Source organism: Ursus americanus, chromosome 13 (assembly GCF_024610735.1).
Source record: "Ursus americanus isolate L20-20 chromosome 13, mUrsAme1.1.p, whole genome shotgun sequence".
In the NCBI taxonomy this organism is placed as follows: domain Eukaryota; kingdom Metazoa; phylum Chordata; class Mammalia; order Carnivora; family Ursidae; genus Ursus; species Ursus americanus.
The window spans coordinates 29,984,423-30,011,578 of NC_142139.1; the positions used below are offsets into that span (position 1 = coordinate 29,984,423).

Genomic DNA, 27,156 nt, shown 5'->3' on the forward strand with positions numbered 1-27,156 from the left:
CGTATGTTTTTCTATCCCGTATCTTCCTTTTTGGTCCTTTATGGTTTTTGTTGTTGTTGTTGTTGTTGTTGTTGTTGTTGTTTTAAGATTATTTATTTGAGAGAAAGACAGAGAGAGCACAGCGGGCTGGGGCCGGGGGCGGAGGCAGAGGGAGAGGGAGAAGCAGACTCCCCATCAAGCAGAGAGCCTGATGCGGGGCTTGATCCCAGAACCCTGGGATCATGACCTGAGCCGAAGGCAGATGCCTAACTGACTAAGCCACCCAGGCGCCCCTGGTCCTCATGTTTTAAGTGTCTTGTACATGGCAAATAACTAGATTTTTTCTCTTTATTTCAAACTGACAAATTTTATCTTTTAATTAGTAAATTTAATCAATTATGTCTATTGTGATTCTTGATATATTTGGACTTGTTTTTACATCTTTTTTATGTTTGCCTTCCTTTTTCTAAGCAATTTTTTTCACCCTTTTATTTGCACTTTTTTAAATTGAGTTTTTGGTTAGATTTTTTAAATTCCATTTTTTTCCCATTTATTAGGAATTAATACATTCTATATTTGTTCTTTTTTAGAAATTTTCTTATACCTCTAACTTTAAAAATATAAAGGTAAACAGTATATTAATCCTCCTTCCAAACAAAACAATGATCTTAGAATAATTTAACTCCTTTGACCACTCCTCCTCTCAACACCTACATGCTATTGATAGTTAAGATATTAGTTTTGTTTTTTAAATATCATAAATCAGACCTTTTTGTTTTAGACAATGTTTGGACTGACAAGCCTTTTTACCATTTGATTCACTCACCGTTCTATCTTGTATCTCAAACATTCTTCTAGGATAATTTCCTTTTTAAATTTTTTTAAAAAGCTCTCACAAAGTATTTATGTTTGGCTTTATACTAAATGCTTTATTTTCTACTAACTAATCCTCATTTAACAATTCCATGAAGTATATACTATTATTGTCAACATTTACAAATGAGAAAACTGAAGCCTAAAGATGTTAACTCACTTGTCTAATGTCCTACAACTAGCAAATGGCACGACAAGGATTTACATGTAGGCAGTCTCCAAAGTAAATGCTGTTAACCTCTAGGAAATGCTGCCTCTCAACTCCATCATTTAGGAGTTCCTTTAATGCAGGCCGCTGAGGTAAACTCTCAGTTCTCACTTATCTTTAAATGTTTCAGTTCCAATCTTGTTCTTGAAAGATAGTTTGATACAATTTAGGTGTTCATTATTTTCCTTCAGCACTTGAAATGTATTATTCCATTAACTTCTGGTTTCCATTGATGCTGATGAGAATCCATTGTGGTTTTAATTGCCATTTTTTGCAAGTGATCAGTCCATTCTCTCTGGCTGCTTTTAAGATCTTTTCTTGTGAGTTCTTCAATGTCTTTACAGTGTGTTATTATGCATTTCTTTTTATTCTGTTTTGGTTATGTTCTGATTCTTGAACCTCTAGGTATTTTTCATCATTACTGTAAAAGTCATGGTACTATTTCTTTAAATATTGCCTCTTATTATAGCAATGGTTAACAGTGGGAGGTAGGGGACAGGGTTTGACTGACGAGGGACATGAGGGAACTTTCTGGGGTGATGGGTATGTTGTTTTTTGTTTTTTTTCTTTCTTTCTAAGTAGGCTCCACACCCAGTATGGAGCCCAACACAGGGCTTAACTGAGATACCCAGGTGCCCCATATGTTGTATTTTTTGACAGGAGTTTGTGTTACACCAGTATATGTACTTGTAAAAGCTCAGTGAATGATGCATTTAAGATTCATGCATTTTACTGAACAAAAATTTTACCTAGGGGGAAAAACCCTATAAAACAACATTGGACATCTTAAGTTAATGATAAACATCTTAAAGGTGATGCCTGCAATATACTCTGAAACGCATCAAAAAATTTAATGCATTGGGGCGCCTGGGTGGCACAGTCGTTAAGCGTCTGCCTTCGGCTCAGGGCGTGATCCCGGCATTCTGGGATCGAGCCCCACATCAGGCTCCTCCGCTGGGAACCTGTTTCTTCCTCTCCCACTCCCCCTGCTTGTGTTCCCTCTCTCACTGGCTGTCTCTCTGTCAAATGAATAAATAAAATCTTAAAAAAAAAAATTTAATGCATTGATGAATGGGTAGAATGAATAAATGATATAGTGTATGAAATAAAATGTTAATTATAGGATCTTGGTGGAGGATATGAATGTTTGCTGTAAAACTTTTTCCACTTTTCTATATGTTTGAAGTTTTGCAAAATGTTGAGGAAAAATATTGCATCTCTTTTATTCTGCCCTCCTTTGATTCCAATTAGTTATGTGATAGACTCTCTCATCCTAACCTCCATCTTTTTTGTTTTTAAAGATTATTTGAAAGGCACCTGGGTGACTCAGTCGATTAAGGGTCTGCCTTGGCTCAGGTCATGATCTGGGGGTCCTGGGATCAAGCCTCACATCGGGCTCCCTGCTAAGCAGGGAGTCTGCTTTGCCCTCTTCCCTCTGTCCATCCCCCCTGCTTGTGCTCTCTCTCTCTCTCTCTAATAAATAAATAAAATCTTTTTTAAAAAGTTGATTTATTTGAGAAAGAGAATGAGCAGCTGGAGGGCAGGGGCAGGGACAGAGGGAGAGGGAGATACAGTCCTAAGTAGACTCTGCACTGACCATGGAGCTGGAGGTGGGGGGCCATCTTGCAAACAAGATCCTGAGCTGAGCCAAAACTGAGTTGGACGCTTAACTGACTGTCCCACTCAGGGACCCCCTACCCTCCTTTTTAAAATATCTTTAACATATTTTTAGTTCCTTGTTTTCTATATTCTAGATAACTTCTTCAGGAATATTTTCTCATTTATTAATTCTCTCTTCATCTGTATCTGATTTATTCTTTAACCTTACCACTGAGTTTTGTCATTCTAATAACTATATTTTTAATGTCTAGAAAGTCTCCCCTCTCCTACCTGCCTCCCAATCTGCCTGTACATTCTTGGTAGACTCTTGCTCATCTTTGTGATTACATCTTGTACTTTTTGAAACTTTGGAACATAGATATTCTATGCTCTGTATCTGTCAATTCCACTATCTATGGGCCTTACAGTTATATATCTACTGAATGTTATCCTACAGATACTCATAATAGTTGGGCTTCTTGGTGCTTGGCATTCTTTGATTGTGAGCTTATTGCTTGACCTTAATTTTGAAAATCTTCTGGACCTAAATTGGGTATGTTTTCTTCCAGAGAGGTTTTGCTTCTGTTTCTGCTTGTAGCCATGGAGCAACACAGACTTCATATTAATTCAGTTCCTTATGGGAGGATGAGGAAATCCTATGTATGGCTTTTCCACTTGGCTCTGTATCTGGATTGCAGCTGCTATAGACACATGCCCTTCTGTCTGCTTGCTGATCAGCCTGGGCCAACGGTTTGTGTGTCTGTGATGGTAGTAGGGATTCCTTAGGACTTTCTCAGTCTCTTGGGGACCAATGATGCCCTTTAGAGCATGTCTCATGCAGATTATAGCTGTCTGGCAGTAGGGTTCCTCAAAGAACCTTACCAGCCATCCTTTTAGAAGAAAATGTTTGATATCCTTTATTCGTATCCTTCTAGTCCTAATTTACCAAGGATTTTTACATTAGACATGGATGTTAAATTCTATATCAAATACCTCTTTAGCATCTGTAGATATGATGACATATTTTTCTCCTCTAAGCTTTTATTAAGAATTGTTCTATCACCTAGATTCATTAAATATTTTTCCTTCGCCAGCTGGCACAGTGTTAAGCTATGTCAGTAGAGGACGCTGGAAAGAATTTTCCTTACTAGTTCTTGCTTTCTTGGCTGGCACCTGCAAACACATAGCTTCTCTAGCACCCCCTATCCTGCATTGCCTACAGCTTTTCCTTGCCTGGCTCCTACAGTACAGGCGGCTTCCTAGTGCCTGGCTCTTGCAGTGCAAGTGGCTTCACCAGCACCGGGCTCCTGCAGTATGGGCAATTTCTCCAGCACCCAGCAGCTTCCCAGACCCACCTTCAGACTGTTTTGTAGCAAAATGGCTTCTGCAAGATACCTACCCACGAACAGTTTTCTCTGGCACCCTAGAGGGTGGACTTTGAGCAAGTTCCAAAGGGTGGATTACCGTCATGTTTCATTGGCACAGTACCACAGCAAATCCTTTACCAATCATTAAGCCAGGGCCTTGCCCTCTGTAACATGGTCTAGATCTCAGCCTGGAGCTGGGGGCAGGGTGTGTGTGTTTGTGTGTGGGTGGGTGCTTTGGGGAGTCCATCTCTGCTTGGGGGTAGTAACTTCTTCTTATACCTGATATCCCTATAATGTTTAGAGTTCTCTTTACTTTGTATCAGCTAATCCCTTGTTACCTCAATTCCATCATAGTTAATAATTGTTTATATTAAACATTACATGGCCAAATTACTACATGGTTTCTATTTCCTGACTGGACCTCTACTGATACAATTTTCAATTATTTTTAAATTTATTGAAGATTAAAAAAAAAATCTCCCAGTTTGTGGTCTATCTTGGTGAATGTTCCATGTGCGTTTTGAAATAAATGTATATTCTGCCATTGTTTAATGTAGTTTTCTCTGAATATTGGGTCAGATGGATGGGTTGATAATATTATTAAAGTCCTCTTTATCATTACAGATTTAAAAAAATCTACTTGTTTATCAGATACCGAGAAGGAAATGTTGAAATCTCAGCTATAATTTTGGATTTGTCTATTTCTCTTTTCTGTTTTGTCAGTTTTTACTTCATGTGATTTTAAGCTTTGTTGCTCTATCTTCTTGATGAATTGACCTTTTTATATTATTAAATGTCCTCTTTATCTCTTGCCCTGAAGGTAGGCCAAATTCCTTTTCCTGAAGTCTACTTTGTCTGACATTAGTACATATTCCAGCTTTATTCTGTTTGCTTATCTTTTTCCATCATTTTACTTTGAACTCATCTGTGTCTTTATGTTGATGATGCCTTCTTTTTTTTTGGCAAGCATTAGTACATAATTAGGCCTTGCTTTTTTATTTAAAGAGGTATGTCTTCATTTTATTTATTAAAAAAATTTTTTTTAAAGATTTTATTTATTTATTTGACAGAGAGAGACAGCCAGCGAGAGAGGGAACACAAGCAGGGGGAGTGGGAGAGGAAGAAGCAGGCTCATAGCGGAAGAGCCTGACGTGGGGCTCGATCCCAGAACGCCAAGATCACGCCCTGAGCCGAAGGCAGACGTTTAACCGCTGTGCCACCCAGGCGCCCCTATGTCTTCATTTTAATTGCAGTGTTTAGACAATTTACAATTAATTTAATTTTTGATATATTGTTCACTATTCAATCTACATTTTGTTTCTTTTTCCTCTTGTCTTTTGGGCTAATTTGTGGTATTCCATTTTAATTTCTCTGTTGGCTGCTTAGCTATGCTTCTGTGTTTTATTATTGTAGCTGTTGTTCTAAGTTTTACCATATGAATCTTTAACTTATCACAGTTTACCTTCAAGTAATATGATACTACAACACATATAATGTAAGATATACAGTGGAAGCTCAAACACTGCAGGGGTTAGAGATGCCAACCCCCTTTTTCTCTGGTATTCTATTAAACAAGTTCCACAAACTGGGTCTTTTTATTAACCGCAGTATCTTTAGCAACTCATATAGCGCCTGTGTTTCATGTGGTAGGTGCTCAACTAAATATTTTTATGAATACATGGAGTTATATATAGTATTCTCTTAATATTTAAAATTTCTGGGGTGCCTGGGTGGCTCAGTTGGCTAAGCGTCTGCCCTCAGCTCAGGTCACGATCTCAGGGTTCTGGGATCATGTTGAGCTCCGTGCTCAGCTGGGAGTCTGCTTCTCCCTCTGTCCCTCTCCCTCCCCCTGCTTGTGCTCACCAGTGCTCTCTTTCTCTCAAATATATATTAAAAAAAATAAACTTCCCTTTGGGGGCATCCGGCTGGCTCAGTACAGCGTGTGACTCTTGATCTGTGGGTCATGAGTTCAAGCCCCACACAGGGTATAGAGCTTACTTAAAACAAAAAAATCCCTTTGAATCTGAGCTTAACTTTTTCATTCTTAACATCTTCTGATTTAAAAATATTTGCCATTTTTATTTTGACACATTTATTTTATTGATCATTTCAAAGAACAAGCTCTTTCCTTTTTTGATCTGTTTTGTATTTCTGGATTTAATTCTAAAACTCCGTAAGCTAATCTATAAAATTATAGTAGCAATTTACTGTTTAGGTACTAAAATAAAACTCTGCTATTTATACTGTCATATCTCTTTTATGATATTTGGGGTTACTGTTAAATACAGTGGTATGTTAATCTGGTGGAGGCCAATAAGACCAATGCTGTACTTTTCTGGGAAATTAAGAGATCTGTCTTTAAGGGAGAGGTGACTCCCACTATCACCTGGGATGGAGAGGTAACCAGAATTGTGAGAAGAGTCCCGATATAGGCCAGTGATTTTCGATGAGAACAGGGAGGGGGCACAGATTTGCCCCTCAGGGCATTTGGTAACGTCTACAGAGGGTTTAGGTTGTTACAACTAGGAGTGGAACACTACTGGCATGTATCTGGTGGTAGCCAGGGATGCTGCTAACCATCCTACAATGCACAGGTCAGCTTCCCACAACAAAGCATTATCTGGCTCAAAACGTCATCAGGGCCGCAACTGAGAAAGCTTTATCTGGGCAAGCAAAAGAACTCTCCTTTGTCCTCTGTGCTCAGTCCTGACCCATGAGTGGAACTGCCTAGGAGCTATTCCATGGTAAGATCAGTTTAAAAATGGCTTCTGTGACAGGGAGGTGGCTTCTCTGCAGCAAACAGAAGCTGAAAATAAGTAATTACACTTTGTACGTAAGATTACCCTTATTTTATGTTTCTAATATTCATTCAGTTTTTTCTATTAGAAAAGTATTTTTAAATATATATCTAAATCCCTAAATATATTATAAATCTACACATCTAAACAAATCATTTATAATGTTCCAGTTTACGTCGTATCGCTAAAAGTTCAAATTTAGTCTCTTCTCATCTATGTTGCAAAGTACTAAGAAAAAGTTACATGCTGATACTTTGAGGTCAAGTGGTAGTGACAGCAAGGAGTGAAGAATTCCAAGGACAAAATGAATTCTCAGAAAACAGGGCTGCATAATCTATCCATTTTTCCCAATAGCAGAATCTTCGAGTATCAAACCTGGAGGTTCTGGGATCATTCAGTTACGAAGAGTGACATACTTCAGTCACACAGGCTCTCTCGAACTGCAAGCTGAAAATACAAAATGCTTCTTAACAGTGTCAAGTGTCGATAGTATTTCTTCTATTTAAGTAGTGCTGAAATGTGTATAATTGGTAAAGGGTTCAAACTGACAAACTTTATGCAAGAAATTTTCTCACTTCATTAATTTATTCATAATTTGCTGCAAAACAATAAGCCTTCCATCAGTAGTCAAGAGCAGACAATCTGGCTGGTAAGACACAACACGTAATTATGAAAGTGAAGATAGCATTCAAACACTAAAAAAGCAATACCCCAAAAAGCAAAGAGCATTCTGAACTGAAGTAATCAGGAAAAGTTTCACAGAGATGAAACTTTTGAAATATGAATAGGATTTGGATAAACAGGCAAGAAAATTAATTTCTGATACAGTTTAGTAAGAGCTAAACTGAAAAAGCTAGAATACAAAAGAGCAAGGGTCTTAGGGTGCAAGGAAGCGGATGCTTTTTTTTTACTCCTCCTTTGCAATTACTGATTATCCAGAGCTTTGAATTCCTCAACTGGTTTTTGTCCTGTATCTCCAGCTTCTTTGAATGGGATAGGTAAATTAGAGAAATATATTCCAAGGCCCTCTGGAATGTATCTGGGATGATTAATCTTCATAGAAATAACCTCACAGATACACAGAATTTTCCAGCCCATGTTTTAGTTTCTCTAAGAGGATACTGAATAAATGTAATCGGCAGACAATTCAACCAGGTGAATAAACTTCTTTCCTTGGCTAACATAACTTGGTATATTAGTGACCGTATAGTTTTTCTACAGCAACATAATTCACTGTATGTTAAGGCTATTGCAAACTCCTGTTAATTCTGGTCAGCCTCGGGTTCTACCACTAATTTCCTCTGACTACATTTTCATTTTACCTAATGGAATGAGCAATTTTTCTCCTTTCCTAGAACGTTTAGTGCTCTCCTATTCCCCTCACTCTATTTAAAGCCTTCCATGTCCTCCTCTCCATAGCCCTTGACTTTACAAGCGGCATGACCATTTGCTCAAAAAGAAAAAAAATGCAGTCTTGTCATTGCAAAACAAAACAACTTTTCACAAAACACAAAGTTTGCACATTTTGGACTTTTTTGTGTGAGTTAATGTGTGGTAGGTTTCATCTGAAGAATTCACGGTAATCCAGAGAAGATTCTTTAAGGTTGGGTGGTCTCGTCTATTAATGTTTTTCTTAAATGTGTGCCAAGACAACTTCTGCGTGCGCTCAGGAACACGGCTACATCATCGTCACCCAGGCATTAAGACATAACTAGGGCATAATGGGTTTTATTTTCACAAGAGAGGCCGTCTGGAAAACAACTCCCGGTTCAACGCTATGTGGCCCACATGTGATCGGCTCTACTTCTTGGGCCTGGGGCATCAGCCAAACGAGCCCTGGGCACCAGAGTCCCGCGGATACCCTCACATGGCCTAGCTGGCGTCTAGGAAATTCTCCGTGCCACGGCGGTAGGCGGCCTCGAACTCCCACCCGCTCACTGCCAAGACTGAAGGCGGCCGCACTCCGCGAGGCCCGGAGCTCGCCTCTCCCGGCGTCCCGCGCCTTCCGGCGGCGCCTCACGCCCCACCCCCTACGGTCCTTGTCGCTGTCCCAACTCCCGGGGTCCAGAGAGCCCGGAGGAGGCAGGGAGCACAGCTGACTCCGCAGTCCTTGGCTGCAAGCCAAGGGAATCCTCTTCCATCTGCAAGTTCGGGGACTCCCCGACAACGTCGACAACGGCGCCGAACCCTACATCCCAGCCTTCCGAACCTTAAGACCCCTCACCAGGCATACGCCCCCGTTTAAGGCGGCTCTTCGGCCGTCTCGCGAGAGACTGCCTGGCGGTACCTCCTTCCTTCCAGCTGCCTTTCTCTCCCCGCCCCCAGAGTGACTGCGCGGCTTCCTTCGGAGGGCGGGAGCCTTGGACGTGGCGAGGCCGGGCCAGCCGGTGTGCCGGGCCTGGGGCGCTGTGCTTGGCCGCTCTGCAGGCGGGCCGTCCGCACCCGCCGTCAAGCCCCCAGCAGCTCCCGTGCCTTTGCAGGTAGCCTGGTGCGGCCGGGAACGACGGCGGGGTGGAGCCGCGGGCCAGGTGGGAGGAGCGGCGGGACGCGGCTGGTGGGCGCCACACCTGCGCGACGCGGGGGCGGGAAGGTGCGCACGCGCGCTGCGGGGCTGGAGGGCGGTGGCTCCTGCAACATTGCGCAGCCGAGCCGGCGGGCCGGGCGCGCTCGCTCGAGGTGGCGTAATCTTTCTGTGTTTCGCGTCTCCTTTCCTCCGCCTCAGTTTGGGGCGGGTCCGGAGAATGGCTTCGGAGATGGAGTCGTCTCTTGAGGGAAGCTTCTCGTCTAGCGGTGCGGTGTCAGGGGCTTCCGTATTTCTGCCTCCGGCTCGCTCCCGTATCTTCAAGATAATCGTGATCGGTGACTCCAATGTGGGCAAGACGTGCCTGACCTACCGCTTCTGCGCCGGCCGTTTCCCTGACCGCACCGAGGCTACTATCGGGGTGGATTTCCGAGAACGTGCGGTGGAGATAGATGGGGAGCGCATCAAGGTGAGCGGAGGGGGGACTGTCAGGGGAGGAAGGATGCCTTGGGATGCCGGGTCCCAACCCCGCCGTGGGTTAATCGCTGGCCCTGTACAACGTGTGCGCTCCGTCTTTTCTCAAGCTGATGTAGAGATTGGAGCTGGGGATTGGAAGGATTTATATATAGCAAACTTAAAAGACAGTGCTCCACAAACTTTAATGTCCCGCGATTTATCCGGGCAACTTGTTTGTTGTTGTTTTTTAAATGCAGATTCTAATTTCGGAGGTCGCAGGTGATGCAGACGCAACTAGTCCGTGAACCACACTTGGAGTAGCAGAGTGTGGAAGGTATCCGGACTCATTGACAGTGTCTCATGTGTTAGGAGTCAGTGAAGTAAGGCCGAAGGAAAAAACAGTGACATTTCTCAAGCATGGAAAACACTTAATTAATATTATTTATTAAACAATTGAGCACTGCCCTAGATATTGTGAAAGTAAAACCTTACTCCCTCTGAGGAAGTAGTTAGGTGTTCTCTTGCATGCAGTTTTGCTACAGAAGTTTCTGTATGACATGAGCTGTTTAGAAAAATCTGTTTTCCTGCAGAAATATTCTATACATGATAGTTCCTATTTGGTTTGCCGAAAGCACATTCCTAGCACCACCCTCTCCCGATTCTTAATTCTTATTGGTGGCTCCCGAGACTAGGGATGCAGTAATAGTGGAGAAGGTAGTAGGCCCAAGGCCAAAATTGGGGTTCTGAGGGGTTGGAATGGGTACATTGGAAAATGAGGAGCAATGACAGGACTGAGACCTTCTGCTGGTATAAACCGTAGACACACTTCTTCATTCCAGGCCACCACTAAGTCTGTAGCCATTGGCTAATACCCGTTAAAACACGCAGACCCCAGGAAAAGCTCTGCCTTCCTTATACTGTGTTTACTTTTTTGCTTTAAATTAGGAAATTGTGGGGGAAATCGCAGACTCATTTCTTCATTCCTACCCTCACATCCTTGAGGCAAGAACGATTTATTTTTTAGTTCTCCAACCACCGCCCTCCCCTCCCCATCCCCAAAGGGGTTTAAATGCTAATGATGTAAAGGAGAAATAGGATTGAAAAGAAATCAGCCTTCTATAGGCCCTTTTGCCGCTTAGTGTTTATTTTAATCTTTTATCATTCCATTCAGGCTCCCAGTGGTGGTCCTTTGGGTACTCTGTATTAGGGAGTTAAGAAAGATCTGTATATTATTACAGAGGAAAAGATAGATAAGAAGAGACTGAATCTTTTTCATCAGAATTAGGTTAGGGCCAGAATCCTTAAGGTGAGGGAAATAATGGGGCTTCTGAGGTTTGAGAAGGAGGTTAGTTTGGGAGAAGCAGGAGTCCTGGGAGAAAGTGCATGGGCTTTGGAGCCCAACCGACTTGGCTCAAATTTGAACCTATGAAAGGGTAAGGATGGGCTGTGTGTCTTCAGATGGGTGACTAATTTTGCCCAAGACTTTCCCAGTTTTAAAACTGGAAGTCCCATATCCCAGGCACCCTCTCAGTCTTAGACGAATTGGGGTTGTTGGTTACTCTAGTCCTAAGGCAGGTTCTTTACTCTTTCAGAGACTCTTTTCTTTTGTGAAAAAATTGGGATGATAATACCATATGAGATTAGATGAGATTAACTGAGAGGATTACATGAGAACATATATGAAGCACCTGGTTCATAATTGGTGGTCTTAAGAAGATTCTTCTTCGTTGGTGGCTCAGCATCATTATTCCTCTTTGGCACCATTATTTCTGTGGCTGTGCACCCAGAGCGTCAAGTAGAGATAAAGTAGGGCATAAGCAGACAGCCGAAGGTGAGAGAAATTACCCTAAAAGCATGATTTTAAAGAACTAAGTAGAGGTAATGGAGGCAGGGGAGAAGTTGGGATTTTCCTCCTTTACCTACTTCTGGGTTGCCATTTGTATTTGAACATCTCAGATTATCAGTTGCAAATTTAAGAGATACCTACATTGAAAAAATATAAAACATGTCTGATATCTAAGCTGAATACTTAACTACTGGGGTAAGTTCTGGCAGTGATAAGTAAGCCAGAACCATAAGTGTGATGAATCTGGGAGCACAGAGTTCATTCTTCTGATTGAGAGCAGTAAGGAGAAAACATTTTTTCCTGGGATGATTCCTCCTAAGCTTTAGACCTAACCTGTTTGGTTGGTAGAGACTGGATATTGAGTTTCTTTTTCTTGTAAGGCCTTAGCCATTGACTTGTACCTCCAACTTTTAAGACTTGAAAGATTTCTATTGTTTTTGAAAAGACTCTAACAGAAATATTCTGAGATTTCTGTAGTAGAATGGATATGACTACATTGGACAATGTTTTTGCACAAAGTTTTAAGAAACTAAAACATTCCAAAACAACCATACATTATGTATTAGACTTTTTATTTTAAAGATTTAATTATTTATATAAGAGCAAGTGAGTGGGGGGAGAGGGAGAGGGAGAGAATTTCAAGCAGACTCCCTGCTGAGCGCAGAGCCTGATACAGGGCTCAGGGCTCAAGGCTGAATCTCAGGACCCTGAGATCATGACCTGAGCCGAAATCAAGAGTAGGGTGCTTAAGCGACTGAGCCACCCAGGTGCCCAGGACATTTTTTTAAAAAACTATTTTTAGGGGTGCCTGGGTGGCTCAGTTGGTTAAATGTCTGCCTTTGGCTCAGGTCGTAGTCTCAGGGTCCTGGGATCAAGCCCCCTGCCCCCAGTCGGGCTCCCAGCTCAGTGGGGAGTCTGCTTCTTCTCCCTCTGCCCCTTCTCCTGAGTATGCGCTCTCTCTCTCTTTCTGATAAATAAATAAAATCTTAAAAAAAAAGACTATAGTGTCTTAAAAGAAAAAATTGAAGTGAATATGGAAGAGCTTTTTTCCATGTCCTGCTTCTGCTTTTTCTTTGTTAACCTGTAATACATCTTAAGTGCTGCTGAAATGTTCATACGTATTTTCTCTTTGGAAAATTTTTAGCCTAATCTGAAATAACATGTCTTTTTATTTTTCATCTTAAAGTGAAAGCTGGAAAGCTTTATGTTACGTTAGTAATAAAATGACATTCTAGACATTATTTTTACTTGTTTGGTTAAGGTGAGATATTGTGTTAAATTTTTTTTTTTTTAAAGATGTACTTATTTGAGAGAGAGAGCATGTGGACACACACATGTGAGTGGGGGGGAGGAGCAGAGGGAGAGAATCTCAGGCAGACTCCGCACTGAGCAGGGAGCTGGACTCGGGGCTCTATCCCACCACCCCAAGATCATGACCTGAGCCAAAATCAAGAGTTGGACACTTAACCATCTGAGCCAACCAGGTGCCCCATGTTAAATGTTTTCAATTGTGAACTGGAAGTTTTTCAGAGAGCATGTCTTAGGGCAGTGCCCTTTCAGAATCAGTTAAAATGTTTTATGAAATGTAGCAAAGTCTATATTTGTTCATCTGTTCCTAAGTACTATATATGTATGGTTGAAAAAGGAAAATCTTAATTTGCAGAATTTTGGAAGTTGAATAAAATTATGAAATGAATTCTTTAAATAAAAACACATTTGATTTTTAAATTAAGACTCTCAACCCTAATCCTTATGGTCCTTCCTTGTATGTGTATCCCCATCATAACTAGCTGTATTCCTCTCATACAAGCATTTTACAATGTCAGACACCAACAGAATAATTAAAGCCTCATGTTGCATTTAATCCATCTGCTCATTAGGGGTCAGGAGTTTCTATTTGTACATTGGGATGGCTTACTTATCAACTGTAGAGTTATGACATTTGCCATGCTAAATACAAGACGTTAATATTAAGTAAAGGAACATAATCAGAACACCTCTCCCCTCCATTGGTAGAACAAATATTTAATGAGTAATTACAGGAAAGATGACATTTTTGTTAGTCACAAAGAATTATGATACATCATAGGGGTTGGCAAACCATGCTTGAGGGCCAAATACGGCCTGCTGCCTGTTTTTATATGGCCTGCAAGCTAAAAAAGATTTTTACTTTTTTCAGTGGTTGGGGGGAAAATCATAAGAATATGATTTCACGACAGGTGAAAGTTATTGAAATTCACATTTTAGTGTTTGTAAATGAGGTACTGAAGTGCTCCTGTGTTCACACGTTGCGTTTGCCTTTGCGTCACAGTGGCAGAGTCGAGTAGCTCTGACAGACACTGTTAGGCCCCCGGAGCCCAAGATAGTCACTGTTGTGACCCTTTACAGAAGAAGCTTGCTGACCCTGATACAGCACAGGTGAATCGCTGTCCCAGAGTGATGACCGGCAAAAGCAGGCGATGGATGAGTGTCAGGTTATCGTGTGGATGTGGGCGGAGGAATCCTTTGTGCTTGGAGCGCTCGCTGGAGTCTCACCGAGGGAGGGCAGAGCTGAGGGGCCTCTTCTGAGGAGGAACCAGCAGGGTGCTCGACAGGCTCAGAGGTTCCTGTGGAAAGATGGCAAGTGGCAAGAATGTGAAGGTGCCGGTGGCAACGTTTGTGAAGAGTGTGGAAAACAAAGCTGAAGAGTCTGGCTTCATTTTGTGTGCATGGTAAAAAGTCCAAGTGTTTTAGGAAGATAAACGTGGCAGCAACTGAGAATGAGTCCAGAGTGAGACTAGTCTGCCCCTGGACCTGGTTTTCTATCTACACTCTCTCCTTTGGCAGTCTCCTGATGTCAGCTGTCAATGTGTGAAGATACCTTCCGCATCTTTGTTTAGCCTGCCCCTCTCCTCCTCTCATTCTGCATTTCCTGCTGTCTTCTAGACATGCTATTTGGATAATCCCTCCTTTGCCTTGAATGTCTGAAGTGAGTTCATCTTCCCTGGCCAGTCTCCTTCTCCTGTTTCTCCCCACGTCACCTAGGTTGTCATGATGGTGTCCTCCTTATCCTCAAGGCCTCGTCCGTCTCTTTTTGTACCTAAATCCAGCTGGTTCTCTACGTGCATGATTCTCTCATCCGTCCTTTCTTCAAAATCCTAGTTCAGGTCTTTTTTACCTCCCTGTGAACTGTTGTGGCAACTCAACTCATCTCTTACCCCCAGTCCTCAGTGGGCCTGTTTGGTACATTGTTGCCAAAACGCCAGATTAGTGTTGCACTTTAGGGAGATTAATGTCCCCTGTCTCAGTTGCCCTAAGTAGTTCTCCATTCTATTGTAAAATTCCAGCTTTTAAAAATTAATGTAGTACTTCCTTCATCTTGCTCTAGACTGCTTTTTTAAACTTTCTTTCCCATTAATTTCCTTCAAGTCCCCGATTATCTAGCTGCTTATTTGCCGATCCCTGTGTTCCCCTTGCATGCCTCACTCTGCCTGGAATATTCTCTTTGCTCATATCTCACCACATGTAATTCTTCCTTATTAAACTTAGTGTGTCTGTCAAAAATATCCCATCCCTCCTTTTCTGTTCTATTTCTTCCTTCTGTGAACTCCCTTCAGCACCTTACCTGAGCCTTTAAATGAGCTCTTCACTCACTGTATTATGTAGGTGTCTCTACCTCTTTTATTAAGTCTTGTTCAGTCTTACTCAGAGCAGGATCCATGTCTAGTAATGCCATAGACTTCTCTGAGTATCTGGCTCAGTTTCTAAACTGGTAGTACTCAAGGGATACATATTGAATGTATAGAAACAAGGAGATCAATTGGTAGGCTACTCTGGAAATCCAGAATTGAGGTGATAAGGGAAACTAATGGAAATTTGATAGCTGATGAAAGAGGGAAGATCCTTTGGGTTAATACCTTTATCATTTTCAGTCAAGCAAAAATAGTATTAAGTCAGTTTAGCCAGATCATTTCTAATTTTGGTCATAAAACTACTAAGATTTCATCAACAATAGGAATCTACTCTTGGGATTTAGCAGATAGCTAGGTTGCCCTTTTTGCTGGAACTTTGTATTAGAATTTAAAGTAGAGATTTGTGAAATATTATCGAAGTATATTTTATGTTGTCCTTATGTGTAAAACGGAGGTAATATCTATGGAAGTGTGCATTAGCCATTTTTCATAAAACATGATTAAATTGGGAAAAATTGCTCTGAAAATACTTCCTAGTTTAACTAGACAAAGGCAAGTCACTTCCTTAGGTTCCCAAGTATTATTCTCCTTTTTCAAGCTCTGTGTGTCACTCTACTCATAGCTAAACCTCAGGACTTTTCTAAGCTATCATGGGGTTTATTCTCCACTGAGTATCTCCCTATCTGTCTCTCTGTCTTTTGGTCAAAGTTTTCTCTTGCCTTTTATGGCTGACAGTGTTTATCATTTGTCCTGTCCTTTCTTTGCTGGGTCTCTCTGCTCGTCCCCAGTCCCCTTGCCCTCGCCTCAGTGTCCCTTCCAGGCCCGAAGGTTGCAGACAGCATGGTGGTGTGCCTTTTTTGCCTGAGCCTTCACTGTTTCAGTAATTCTGTCAGTGAAATTTTGAAGCTTCTTTTTAAATACACCTTTGTGGGACACCTGGGATCATGACCTGAGCTGAAGGCAGACACTTAACCAGGGTCCTGGGATCGAGTCCTGCATCAGGCTCCTTGCTTGGCCTGCTTTTCCCCCTGCTTGTGCTCTTTTTCTCTCTCTCTGACAAATAAATAAATAAAATCTTTAAATAAATACTCCTTTGTAAATGCCTCATTAACTTAGTCATTACTTTTACAGCTTTCCAGTAGAGTGTGAAGAGTTACTATTTCATAGTTCTTGTTTCCTGGAAGTCTTTTTTTTTTTTTTTTTTTTTTTTTAAGATTTTATTTATTTATTTATTTATTTATTTATTTATTTATTTTTAAATATTTATTTATTTGACACAGAGAGAGACAGCCAGCGGGAGAGGGAACACAGGCAGGAGAAGTGGGAGAGGAAGAAGCAGGCTCCTAACAGAGAAGCCTGATGTGGGGCTCGATCTCAGGACTCTGGGGTCACGCGCTGAGCCTAAGGCAGATGCTTAACGACTGAGCCACCCAGGCGCCCCTCCTGGAAGTCTTAATAGGGTAGAATGCATAGTTCTGAACAGGATTGATCGAAAGCCAGGTATTGTTGAATCTGTCCTATCCTAAAACAAACAGTTTTCTTATGGATAAATAGCCTCATCATCACTTTTATTGGGGACTTTCGCAGTTCTTTGAGGCAGGTCTAAATTCTGTGTAATTATTATTTTTTTTAAAGTTTAGTTTGTTTTTATAGAAGAAGTGGTTAGTTGTTATGGAAAACAGAAAAGTAGAACTAAAGGGGGAAATTGTCTTAAAGATAACCATGGTTATTTGGTATTTCCTTGTGTGCTTTTCATTTATTTATTTTTAACTTATATTCTTTGCTTAAAACATTATTAATCAATCTTCATTGATGAAATGGTTTTTGAATACCTGAGCTAAGGAAATGTTATTAAAAGAGAGAAGATCTTGGGATGCCTGGGTGGCTCAGTTGGTGAAGCGTCTGCCTTCGGCTCAGGTCATGATCCCAAAGTCTTGGGATCGAGTCCCACGTCGGGCTCCTTGCCCAGCAGGGAGTCTGCTTCTCCCTCTGCCTGCCGCTGCCCCTGCTTGTGCTCTCTCTTCTGACAGATAAATAAATAAAATCTTTAAAAAAAAAAAAGAGAGAGAGAGAGAGAAGATCTGCTCCAGTTTCTTTGGACAGCTTTTATATAGGTCATCCAAGTTATTCCCCAAATATCTTTCTAAATGTTAAAGATACAGTTTGGAGTGGGTTGTTTTTTTTTTTTTATCACTCTAAAAAACTGAGATATAATTCACATACCATAAGATTTACCCTTTTAAGATATACAATTTAGTGGTTTTTAGTATATTCACAAGGTCTATATGTTCAGTATCATCACTATCTGATTCCAGAACTCCAAAAAGAAGTACCAGTACTTCATTCCCTTTTATGGCTGAACAGTACTCCATTATATGGACATACATTTGCTTATTCCTTCATCAGTTGATGGATATTCGGGTTGTTTCTACCTTTTAGCTATTATGAATACTGCTGCTATGAACATTTGAGTACAAGTTTTTGTGTGAACCTATCTTTTCGGTTCTCTCAGGTCCATACCTGGGAGTGGAATTACTGGGTCATATTGCAACGCTGTTCTGTTTTGTTTTGTTTTTAAACAATTTATTGAAGTGAAATTCAGATAACATAAGATTAACTTCTTTAAAGTAAACAATTCCATGGCATTCATAATGTATAACCATACCTCTCTCCAGTTTCAAAATATTTCCATCACTCCACAGTATAGCCCCTCACCCATTCAGCAGTTTCTCCCCATCCCCCAGCCCTGGCAACCACCAAATCTGTGCTCTATGTCTATGGATTTCTCTATTTTGGATACCTGATATAAATGGAACCATAGAATATATGTCTGGCCTCTTTCACGGAGCGTATTTGGAGGTTCACCTTTGTTGTAGCATGGATCAGCACGTTATTCCTTTGTGCGTAAGACATAGTCCGATGAACTTTTTGAGGAACTGCCTGTTTTCTAAAGTAGCTGCACCATTTGACATCCCCACCAGCAGAGTATGAAGGTTCCAATTTTTCTACATCTCCACCAACCCTTGTTATTGTCCATCTTTTTTGTTTTTTTAATGGCTGTCCTGGTGTGAGTGTAAAGTGGTATTTCGTTTGTTTATGATTTGCATTTCCTTGGTGGCTGATGATGTTGAGCCTCTTGTCATGTGCTTATTGACCATTTGTATATTTTCTTTGGAGAAATGTCTTTTCAGATTCTTTGCCAGTTTTTTGATTGGTTTATTTGTCCTTTTATTATTGAGTTGTAGGAGGTCTTAAATATTTTGGTTGGTAGACCCCTATCAGATATTATTTGCAGGTATTTTCTCCCATTCTGTGAAAAGACTTTTAGTATAATATTCTTTGAAACACAAACACTTTTAATTTTGATGAAGTCCAGTTTATCTATTTTTTCTTTGATTGCTTGTGCTTTAGATGTCATATATTAGAAACTTGTCTAACCCAGTGGTCACAAATATTTATCCCTATGTTTTCTAAGAATTTTGTAGTTTCAGCTCTTAAATCTAGGGTTTTTTAAATCCTTTTTGAATAAGTTTTTATATATGGTGTGAGGTAGGAGGTCCAACCTCATGTTTTGTATGTTGTCCCAGAACCATTTGTTAAGACAACTGTTCTTTCCCTTATTGAATTTTCTCAGTACTCTTGTAGAAAATCAGTTGAACACAGATAGATGGATTTATTTCTGGACTCTAAGTTTTGTTCTGTTGATCTGTATGTCTGATCTTATTCCAGTGACACACAGTCTTGATTATTGTAGCTTTGTGTAATATGCTTTGATATCTCTAGGAGCATTTTTAATTGTATGTTGAGTGTTTTTATTCTTAACCTGTTAGTTGGGGTAAAAAAGTTGTATTTTTGTAAAGGAAAGTTGTATTTCTGAAGAATTATATACTTACTTTATCAGCTCTTTGCATACTCAGTGTAGCTAGTCTACGAGTGCTTATTTTATAGGGTCTGAAACTAAATTTTCCTTTCACTGTTGAAGAAGCTAAGGCCTAGAAGTATAACAGTCACCTATGGCACATAGTAGGCATTGAATTAATATTTGTTGATTTAAATAGTGTTAGATGTTAGTAGTTCTTAGTTTGCTTTGCTGACAACTATTTGCTTCTATCTCTGATTTATATGATACTGAGTCTTTATGGCCTATCTGCCATTTATATTGCTTACCTCACAAGGGGTAATTTTATAATAATTTATTTTGTGATGTGGTTTCTAGGAAGGCATTGAGGCAAAGCCTTATGATTTAGCGAGTAAATGTGAGTGTAAGGATAAAGGTTTTAAACAGTGTGCACGGTTAAGTAATTTTAGGATGCCATTCAGCTACAGGTAAGAGAAGTTCGATTATAATGATTTAACCATGTAAGGTTTTCTTTTTCTCATGTTATAAGGAGACCAGAGGCAGCAGTCTATGTGATGGTACCCTGTCGGCAGGATTCCAGGTTTATGTGGACTTCTGCCATTCTTGCGTGTGGCTTTCTTCTTCATGCTCATAAGATGGTTGCTGAACCTCCAGCCATTATATCCCGTGCCAGGCAGAAAGGGTATGGTGAGAGAGGCGCAAAAGGCATGTGCCAGATGCTCTGTCTTTTTAAAATCAGGTATCCCTAGTTTTCCTGGAAAACCCCACTGAAAGACTGTGTACAAATTTTGGGCCAGAACTATGTCATCTGGCCTCCCTTAGTTCCAAGAGAGCCTGAGAGATCAAGTTTGTGTAGTATTTTATATTTCGGCCTGGAGCAGAATTTAGTTTATGTTAATTAGAAAGAAAGGGAGAATATTAAGAAAATGGAGAGATTGGGTCTTAAAAAGAACTACCAAAAAAAAAAAAAATCAGAGTTGATAAAATTTATGGTCATGGGGGCACCTGGCTGGCTCAGTCAGAAGAGCATGCAACTCTTGATCTTGGGTTTGTGAGTGCAAGCCCCACATTGGGTGCAGAGATTACTAAAAAAAAAATTTTTGTTTTTATTTTTATTTATTTATTTTTTTTAAGATTTTATTTATTTATTTGACAGAGACAGAGACAGCCAGCGAGAGAGGGAACACAAACGGGGAGTGGGAGAGGAAGAAGCAGGCTCATAGCGGAAGAGCCTGATGTGGGGCTTGATCCCACAACGCCGGGATCACGCCCTGAGCCGAAGGCAGACGCTTAACTGCTGTGCCACCCAGGCGCCCCCAAAAAAATTTTTTTTAAATTAAGATACCATGGAAGAGATTGGTGACCAATATTTTCATCTCTAATCACATTTTTCAAAATGTGTTAGTCCTTATTTCATCTTAATTGAGTACTTACCATGTGCTGCTACACTCTGAGCACATTATAGCTTATATCCTACTTACTTTGTGGGAGATCTACAGAATCCCCTCATTTCCCTCTACTTCTGTGTCACTCTGTGAAAGATCACCAGTTTAGGCTTCCTGTCCATAGTCTGAATTTATATAAATAGTACAAGTCTTTCGGTCAAAGTTATCTAAGCAGATCTACCTCTAGTCTTTTCCACCCTCATCACTTACCTCTTTTAGGAAGCAAACAAAGGCAGGGTGATTCAGTGTTTTAAGAGAATCATAACACATGACTTGTATTTAGCTTTAGATATTATTTTCCTCACCCCCCCGCCCCGCCCCTATATTTCAGTTAGGAGATATTGGAATAGTCTTGTTGGTAGAGATGTTTAAGTTAAATAAGTGATTTTCTAGCCTTTTAAGATTTTCAAGGGGGATTTCATAGAATGTCTATATATATTTATGTGTGTGTGTGTATGTGTGTATATATATATATATATATATATATATACACACATACACACACACACATACACACACACACACACACACACTTGGGTACTAGACCTAATGACTTCTAGCATCTGTCCTAAGTCTACTATTTTAAATTAGTCTAATGGAAGGTAGAGAAGGGCATATAGTAACCAAATTTATAGGAATTAGACACTTAGTTGGGGTGCCTGGGTGGCTCAGTTGGTTAAGCAGCTGCCTTCGCTTGGGTCATGATCTCAGGGTCCTGGGACTGAGCCCTGTGTTGGGTTACTTGCTCAGTGGGGAGCCTGCTTCTCCCTCTCCTTCAGCCTGCCGCTCCCCCTGCTTGTGTGTTCTCTCTCTCTCTATCAAATACATAAATAAAATCTTTTTAAAAAAAGGAATTAAATGCTTAACATGTTTGTTAAAACCTGATGTTTTTATTTAATATTTTATTTATTTTTAATAGTTTAAAAAATTTCATCTATTTATTTGAGAGAGAGAATGAGAGAGCACAGCAGGGGGAGAGGGAGAGGGACAAGCAGACTCCCCAGTGAGCAGGGAGCCCGACTTGGGGCTCGATCTCAGGACCCTGAGATCATGACCCAAATCGAAGGCAGACGCTTAACTGACGGAGCCACCCAGGTGCCCCAATTTAATATTTTAAAATCAGTTTTTGAGGCATAATTTTATCCAAACAGATTCAACTTACTGAAATTTAAGTGCTGAACTGCAATATTGGTTCTGACACTTGCATTAATTATGAGGTAACTATAGTATCATGAAGTCCGGATCCCATAAATTACACCGAAAAGGCATTATGGAAGGGAACAAAGTAATTTAAGTGAAGAAGTACTAAAGACCATGCACAATTGATTCAAATTTTCAGTATGTATAATTAGAATGAAATTTTCAGTTTTCTCTCTTTTTTTTTCATTTTCAGATCCAGTTATGGGACACAGCAGGACAAGAACGATTTAGAAAGAGCATGGTGCAGCACTATTACAGAAACGTCCATGCCGTTGTCTTCGTGTACGATATGACCAACATGGCTAGTTTTCATAGCCTGCCATCTTGGATAGAAGAATGCAAACAACATTTGCTAGCCAGTGACATACCACGGATTCTCGTTGGAAATAAATGTGACTTGAGAAGTGCCATTCAAGTACCTACAGACTTGGCACAAAAATTTGCGGACACACACAGTATGCCTTTGTTTGAAACCTCTGCGAAAAACCCCAATGATAATGACCACGTGGAGGCTATATTTATGACCTTGGCTCATAAACTTAAGAGCCACAAACCATTAATGCTTAGTCAACCCCCTGATAATGGAATTATTCTGAAGCCTGAACCAAAGCCTGCAGTGACATGCTGGTGCTAAGTAACAGTCTTCGTTATACTGTCTCCTTTTGACTAAAGAGATACTTTTGAAGTATGACAGTGATAAGTCATAAGATTTAATCTCAAATATAAAGGATCATCCTGACATTTTACTATTTATCATTGTCATGCTAATTTTTGTATTTTGTATCTACTTAATTACGTTTGTCATTGTGACAACACAGGGAAAAAGGTGGTTTTCACGTGAGGTTGAAAACGAAGTGAAGGTAGGACGAGTCGAACGTCTTCCCATTGAGAGCCCGGTGAAGGAGGCTTCACATGAGAGCAAGCTGGTGTTTAGGAGTAATGGCTGTTCAATCCTGGGTCCTGGGATTGCAAAAAAGGTTAAGGGTTTAGGACATACTTACTAGGTATGTCCTTTGAATGGGAAGTGTTCTCAATAGGACAAAACTGGTATTTGCCTCTCCCTAGAGTTCTTTCTTTGTATTTTTGACGTATTGCATTATTATTGGTACATTTGAGAGCCAAGACGGTATTTAGTTCCAGTGTGGGGAGAAGGCATAGAATATTTTCTGGTTCTCCGTGCATAAAGAATGATTGCCAATGATTCCAGATGCTTGGTATTTCTAATTAATATATCATTCAGATCTACAGAAGTCATTGTTATTTTTAGAAAAATAATTTGAACTGTTTTCTTACCAAATTCTATTAAAATATGCAAAAGTAAGTCTGACTTTATTGTAAATCAAGTGACATAATAAGGTGCTTTATACTTTATTTTGATATCTTTAGTGAAAAACCAATTGAAAGCATCGGAGGAGTTGTAACTTGAGGGAAAATAGGTAAATGTGTTTCCTGGCTACCACAGGAGACCCGTTCTTCGCTTTTAGTCATTTCAAGCCGTGTGTCTGGCATAGTATCTCTTGTTCTCCCCCACAGTCAGTCAATTTAATGACTGAAGGTTGAGTTAACAAATCAACTTCTGTTTGGATTGTAGCTCTGAAGGCACACCTCTAATTCCTAGGAGTCTACATATATTTCTATAATGTATTGTGTTACAGTGTATCCGTTTTTAAAATCTTTAAATTTTATGGTCACAACAAGCTATTGCTCCTCAGTATGAAAAATAAAGTAGATACTAAGAAATACCTTGTCTCTCTCCCTCAGTGGTGTGAAGAGTAGTTCAAGACGTTTCTTACCCTAAATACATTTATTTTGAATTTAAGACTTTGCACATAGAAAATAGCAAGCTTGCATACAAAGCTATTACATGAATGGAATGTAAGCCATGAACTTTAACTGAAGTGTGCACATTCACGAATTCTGGTAGATTGCTGTCCTTGATAATTTTAGAGATAATTAAGCCAAAAGATGATTATACTTATAATATTTTCAGAATGTGGGAAATCAATTAAATATGTAATCTAATCTAGTTTAGAATTTTTGTTTAATCATCATGGTGATTCTAATGGATAACTTAATTATAAAAACAAGATAATGCTATTAAATGAACTGAAAGAAATAATTATAGGAAATAATTATTCAGTTTTAAATATTAGAGCTTAAGGAAAGACCAGTTGGCTTTATCTGTGTTTAGGGAAGATTAATCCATTTTTCTTATGCTAGAATTAAAAATGGCTTGAATTTAAATTGTTGATTTGTAACTATTTTTATAGTAAAACAAGGACAACTGTGCTAATTGTGGTGGGTGTAGCAGTTTTTTAAAGAAGGGAATCTGTTTATTGCTTTTAAAACATTTTCTAAAGTGTGGGAAGAAAGTTTACAAACTTTCCAAGCACATTTATGTTTTTAAGTGCTGTTAATAATGGTTAAAAAAATAATTTAACTTTGTTTCTTTTTATAAGAACGTAACATAGGTATCCTTTACGGTTCTGTGAAAGAACTTATTTTTTCACTTTAATATTTATTAATTTTAAAGTATTTGTATCTCATTTGTAATGATTTACTGTTTTAATTTTTTTCTACATATGTTTTTATTTTTTAAAAGAGCATACTTACCAGTTGAATGGAGATAAAAGTTTTAGATATTTTCCAAAATATTTATAAAACACTTCATTGTTGAGAAATCACTTCCAGAATGGTGGCTATAAAACAAATAATTACAGATTTTTAAAGCACAAGTCGCACATTTTGTAACTCCTCTGTGAATTTATCTTAATCGTGACCCTGAATTGAAAACATCAGGTATGTTTTGGGAAAGTCTCAGTTTGAGAACAACGGAAGGAAGCTAATCCGGAATCTAGTGTAATTAGCTATTAATGATGACGCTTTATTGACAGTATATTGCTAACGTGTTTCCTCGTGAAATCTAAAGTTGAATGAGTTCATTGTGGAGTAGTGTCATTGTAACGTTTCCTTTATGATGTTCAATAAACCAGCTTTGCCATAAAGAAATTATGTTTCATTCCCTTTGTTTGGTTATTAGGATGATTACAGAGTAAAACAAAAAAATCTTTTTTCCCCTCTGGCTTCCACGTAATGTATAATACATTAGAAACAAACAAATCTTTTTAGAAATACATTTGGGGTTAAAGAACTTTTTGGGAAAAAAACCTAAATATTAAAATTAGCCGATAAGGGTAGGTTTTTCATTTGTGTGAGTAATCAGCGTGTTTAAGAGTACTTCAGGGCAAACAGAAACACTGGAAGAGTGGTTGACAGCTCCAGATTTAGAGGTAAAACAATTTAACAAAATGAATAATTATAAAATGTATGACAAGAGGGAAGGAATTACGTTGTAGGTCTAAGATTGCAATTTCTATCTTCACGTTACTGATTCAGGCCCTTTAGGAGAGTGTGGACTGGGGCTTGGGCCCCTGAGGTTGATACTGCTTTACCCAGTTCATTTATTTCCCATTAAGTTACCCTTCTGCTCAAACACAAAATTATATTATTCATGAAAGACTGCTTCCTTCATCAGATATTAAGATAATAAGTTGGTCAAGTCTTTTGAGGGCAAATTTGCTAGAGCCTGTGTGGCAAGAGTTAATTGATTGGAATAACCTGATTTATCAAACATTTGTCAAGTGCCCACCATGTGTTTTCCAATTGTGTTAGGCACTGAGCTACATAAATGAATATGACGATGTCCTTAAAGAACTTACAAAATAATAAACAAGTGGGAATTTTATAATATAATATGGTAAATGTAATCAAGGAGCCGAATACTTAGGACAATGAGCACAGAGCGTGGAGCCCTGCTTTGACTTTGATGCAGGGGAGTGAGTGCAGGGGAATGACGAGCTAGGTGGTCAGAACAGTGGGAAGTGAGGCTCTCAAGACAGGCTGTGGTTGAGCCGCCACGTTGCCATTGCCGTATGTAAGGGGGGATTAGGACTGACTTGGGTGCAGGAATCAAACTCTTGTTTGAACCCGCTTACTAGGCGGGATTTACTGAGAGGAGTCTGACTCATCCTATGGGACTCCAGGACAAGGATGCAGCTGGACGCAGGAGCTGGGATGGGGCGCTCGGTTTCCTAACTCTGGGCTTAAGCCTCTCTGCACATCTTCATTCTTTCTCTTTTATAACTGGATTTCTCTCCCCTTTTCTGGTTCAGTTGGCAGAAAATGTGGCCGCTGACTGCTTCTGAACTTTTGTGTGCCTCAGACATTCAAAGAGAAATGAACGGATTGAGAGTCCTGAGTCAAAATTTCTGGCATGGACTGTTACTGGCCTGGCTAGAGTCCGATGCCCAGCCCAGGACCAGTTACAAAAAAAAAAAAAAATCAAATAGGCAATTTCCACATTTGGGGGGGAAAGGAATTTTGAAGAAGGGAAGGAAAAAAGGAATAGCCACATGAAACCATCTGAGCTTTGGGTAACTAGTGAAAGCATTGAAGCAAGGTGGTGATTGGGACCGTCAGATTCATGCTAGAAATAGCAACGCCATGAGACGGGCATGCAGGAATGGAGCTGTGATGCCCAGTTTAGCATACGAGCCTACAGAAAGCTTTCACTGGGACATTGGCAGAAGAATATGGATTGGAGATGTGTCAGGGTTAAAATCCCGAGGACTTGGAGACTAAATACAAGTTGATAAGGTCAAGGTCAGAAATTTAATTTCATGAAGTAGTATGGTTCTTCTCTAGGGTTACACTCTGCACTCATGGATGTAGCTAGATGTTTTTAAAATGAATGTTTTTAGTCCTATTTTTTGTATTATTGTAATGCTTTCATTTGCCTATACCAAAATTTTGATTCCTGTGATCTGTCATTTCCTTTTCAACTGTTTGAGTTAGATGAAACTTCTCATTTAAAATTATTAATCTTTATACTCTAATGCTATTAGATACTTACACTTTTAAATAATTTAGTTACAGAAGATTTTGTGTATTTTTCTTGAAGTCCTGGAACATGCTTTAAGAACTAAAACAACAGTTAAATTTTCATGTTGGTCCTTCATCTCATAGAATTAGAGTAATTTAAACGCATTTCATTACTTCTCTTGGCTCCTCAACCCTTTGAGAGTTCTATTTATCTGTAAAATATGACAAGTAATAGGGCTTTTCTCGATTAGATGTTTGTATAGGAAGTATATTCTTATGGTTCAATATTTGGACCATATACAGATGAGTAAACAATGAAGTCTCCTCCCACTCCTCTCGGCTCCCTGGTTCTCCCACCACAAACAACCGGGATGGTGAATTTGTTTCTGTACATAACAAGATATCCTGAGGATGAGGGTGCCTGGGTGGCTCAGTCGGCTAAGCATCTGCCTT

General features: G+C 39.8%; 1 protein-coding gene across 2 annotated transcripts; it reads left to right on the forward strand.

The window, feature by feature from the left end:
* The first annotated feature begins 8,363 nt into the window (after positions 1-8,363).
* Positions 8,364-24,825, forward strand: RAB33B (RAB33B, member RAS oncogene family). 2 transcript variants are annotated; one of them, XM_045798944.2, is made up of 3 exons: positions 8,364-9,304; positions 9,547-9,814; positions 22,016-24,825. In XM_045798944.2, the coding sequence occupies exons 2-3, from the start codon at positions 9,566-9,568 to the stop codon at positions 22,454-22,456; spliced, it is 690 nt and encodes a 229-aa protein (XP_045654900.2). In that variant the 5' UTR covers positions 8,364-9,304; positions 9,547-9,565; the 3' UTR covers positions 22,457-24,825. The 2 variants fall into 2 exon arrangements, with proteins under 2 accessions (XP_045654900.2, XP_087722582.1); XM_087866456.1 differs by having other exon boundaries at positions 9,161-9,814.
* Positions 24,826-27,156: the final 2,331 nt, after the last annotated feature.

Excerpts from the sequence above, each read along its gene's own strand:
- RAB33B (XM_045798944.2), top strand. The coding sequence starts at position 9,566 with ATGGCTTCGGAGATGGAGTCGTCTCTTGAGGGAAGCTTCTCGTCTAGC. Across the intron at positions 9,815-22,015 it reads TAGATGGGGAGCGCATCAAG|ATCCAGTTATGGGACACAGC; the intron begins GTGAGCGGAGGG and ends TTTCATTTTCAG.